The sequence below is a fragment of the Cyprinodon variegatus genome, unplaced genomic scaffold (genome assembly GCF_000732505.1).
Source record: "Cyprinodon variegatus isolate N-32 unplaced genomic scaffold, C_variegatus-1.0 Scaffold114, whole genome shotgun sequence".
Lineage (NCBI taxonomy): Eukaryota > Metazoa > Chordata > Actinopteri > Cyprinodontiformes > Cyprinodontidae > Cyprinodon > Cyprinodon variegatus.
Genome location: NW_015150567.1, coordinates 114,241 through 116,587, shown reverse-complemented (window position 1 = coordinate 116,587; position 2,347 = coordinate 114,241). Strand labels below are relative to the sequence as shown.

The window sequence follows — 2,347 nt, the reverse complement described above, 5'->3', positions numbered from 1 at the left end:
CAGAGAAACCTCTAAAACCTGCAGGACAGGGGGCCTTGAGCACCGAGTTTGGGGATGCCTGATATATGGCATTTAAGCATTTATAGAGATTTTAAAATGAAAATGTCTAAAAGAAAATTATAAATTTAAAGAAACGATAAAGACGTGTTTATGATGTATGAAGTTTAGGTGAACATTGACCCTTGCAATTCAGAGGTCAGTATTGGAAACCCTTCCTGTGACTCAGTGCCCCTGAATTAGCCCTCAGCTGTAAAAAGGTTGGTGACCGCTGGTCTAGAGTGTTAGAGCAGTGCGTTTGTGCTCTGAGAAGGTTGCACTACCCGGTTCGATCCCCTGCATTCTGGGTCCCTGAGCAGGACCATTGCTCCCGTGGGGATGCGTCAAATGCAGAGAGGGCATTTCCCCAATAAAGGGATTTACATTTACATTATTTTCTAAAACCTGATGGGGGTAAAGAGCAGAACTAAACATTGGACATTTCTAAGCTGTGCCGTTCCTCCAAGGGTCTCATTGGAGAGCTGAGAAAACCACAACATCATCCTTTCAGATATGAATGACAGCTAAATCACTGCTTGATATAATCCAGCAGAAGGTCTGCTTTTGTTTGATACTGTGTGCGTTTTCATCAGACCCCAGCTGTTCCTTTCTTCAGGCCTCGCCTGTGTAGAACAGCACCGTTAAAGCGCTGGTTTCTCTTCGTCCCTTTCTGTGCAGACGCATTGATGATGATATGGGACGCACACACGAGTTGGAGCATTCTGCCATCAAGTGCATGAGAGGGATCCTCTACTGTTACATGAGGCAGGCGGATAAGGTGAGTCCTTCTCAGCTCTGCTTTTATATTTTTTTATTAGAATAGTCTCGTGTTTTGATGTTGGGTTTTAGATCCGGAGCGCCTCTTCCAGCTGAGGCCCAGATACATCTCCTTCCTGTTTTTAAATGCCGACACTTGAGAACAGGAAGAAGAGGCTTCAGCCCTTAAGGCTTAATAAGTCACCATGCATTAATTACCTTGGACTTTCACTCCTAATGGGGCTGAGTTATTTCATTTGACCAAAGTCAGATGGCTGCTGCCTAACGCAGTCCTCATGAGCCACATCCTTCAGCGTCGGAGGCTGTTTATGTAACTTTTAGAAAGCTGCTCCGCTTCGTCTCGACCCCGACGACCCAATTCAGAGGAGAGCTTTCCTGTGTCTTAATTACAAAGCTTCGTTTACACAGTTAATTACACAGAGCGCCGTTCGTCATGGACCCGTCTCCGGCACTTAAGAACTACACAGCGTTTTTATTGAAGATGTGACACGGGCCGGCTGTTGGGCAAAATAACACAGCAGCTGGGCCCGGCTCATGCACAGCGTTTGGGACAGTCGAGGCCTTTTCCTTCTTAATCACATTTAAAACCAAACATTTAAACATTAAGGAATCCCCAGCAAATAAACTGTGGTTCGTTAAGGTTTGGGTATAAAAAGACAAACTGAAAGCTCTGCTTTTGTGCGTAAAGAAAAAGAAGCCAATAGTAATTTGATGTTGAATATTTAGGAGAATTTTCCTAAATGGAAGATTTACTCTCACCATTTTTTGTTTTAATAATTAAACTTTGCTCATGGACAATAATTTTCCCAGCAAAACGTATAAAGAAACTAGTCTTATGTGTCCTTATGTGTGGAACCGCTATCACTTTTAAAACCACATCATTTTCCTAATGGTTTACCTTCATTGTAATTAGTTCCTAGACCATTGGTCACAGTTAGCATACCGCGGTCTGGATGTGGACTTTGAGACTGATACGGGAGTGGATTTTCACTCCTGTCCCGTCCCGATCCCGGGCCAGAGTAGAAATCTAAATCCTGTCCCGTCTACTCCTGGTGAAATTACTCCCGCTCCCATCCAGAATGACTCCCGCTCCTGCACCACTCCCATTCTAGTTGTCTTCAAAAAGATTTCTGCCAATACATTGAATCTGAGGGCGTTCTCGTGAAGTCCGTTCTTGGCGAGAACGCAGGAAGATCGGACTTGACGAGAACGCGAGCACACAAGCACGTAAGTGTATTGGAACAGAAGCGTACTCGTGACGTCATCACATGCAACGTTCTTTAGCATTTCTTTAACTGTCAAAACTATTTATTCCCTACACAAAACATTTTGAAAACAATATTTTTAATTTCTAAAGCTTAAAAAACATTTAAAAAAATGACCAAACCGCAAAAAACCGCCATCAGAACGAGCGGTAGTTCATACATAACTAGACCGAGAGAAGTGCACTACAGACGGGGTACAGAATTGTTATAGTCATTAGGCTGAGGCTGATGAAGTATCACGAGTACACGAGCACACGAGAACGCTCAAG

At 43.6% G+C, this 2,347-nt stretch overlaps 1 protein-coding gene across 1 annotated transcript in view; it reads left to right on the top strand.

The window, feature by feature from the left end:
• Positions 1-2,347, top strand: part of phkb (phosphorylase kinase, beta) — a 145,938-nt gene that overhangs the window by 30,150 nt on the left and 113,441 nt on the right. The window contains exon 3 of the mRNA XM_015375180.1: positions 715-814. Coding sequence (XP_015230666.1) covers positions 715-814 — 100 coding nt within the window. The remainder of the gene's footprint in view (positions 1-714; positions 815-2,347) is intronic.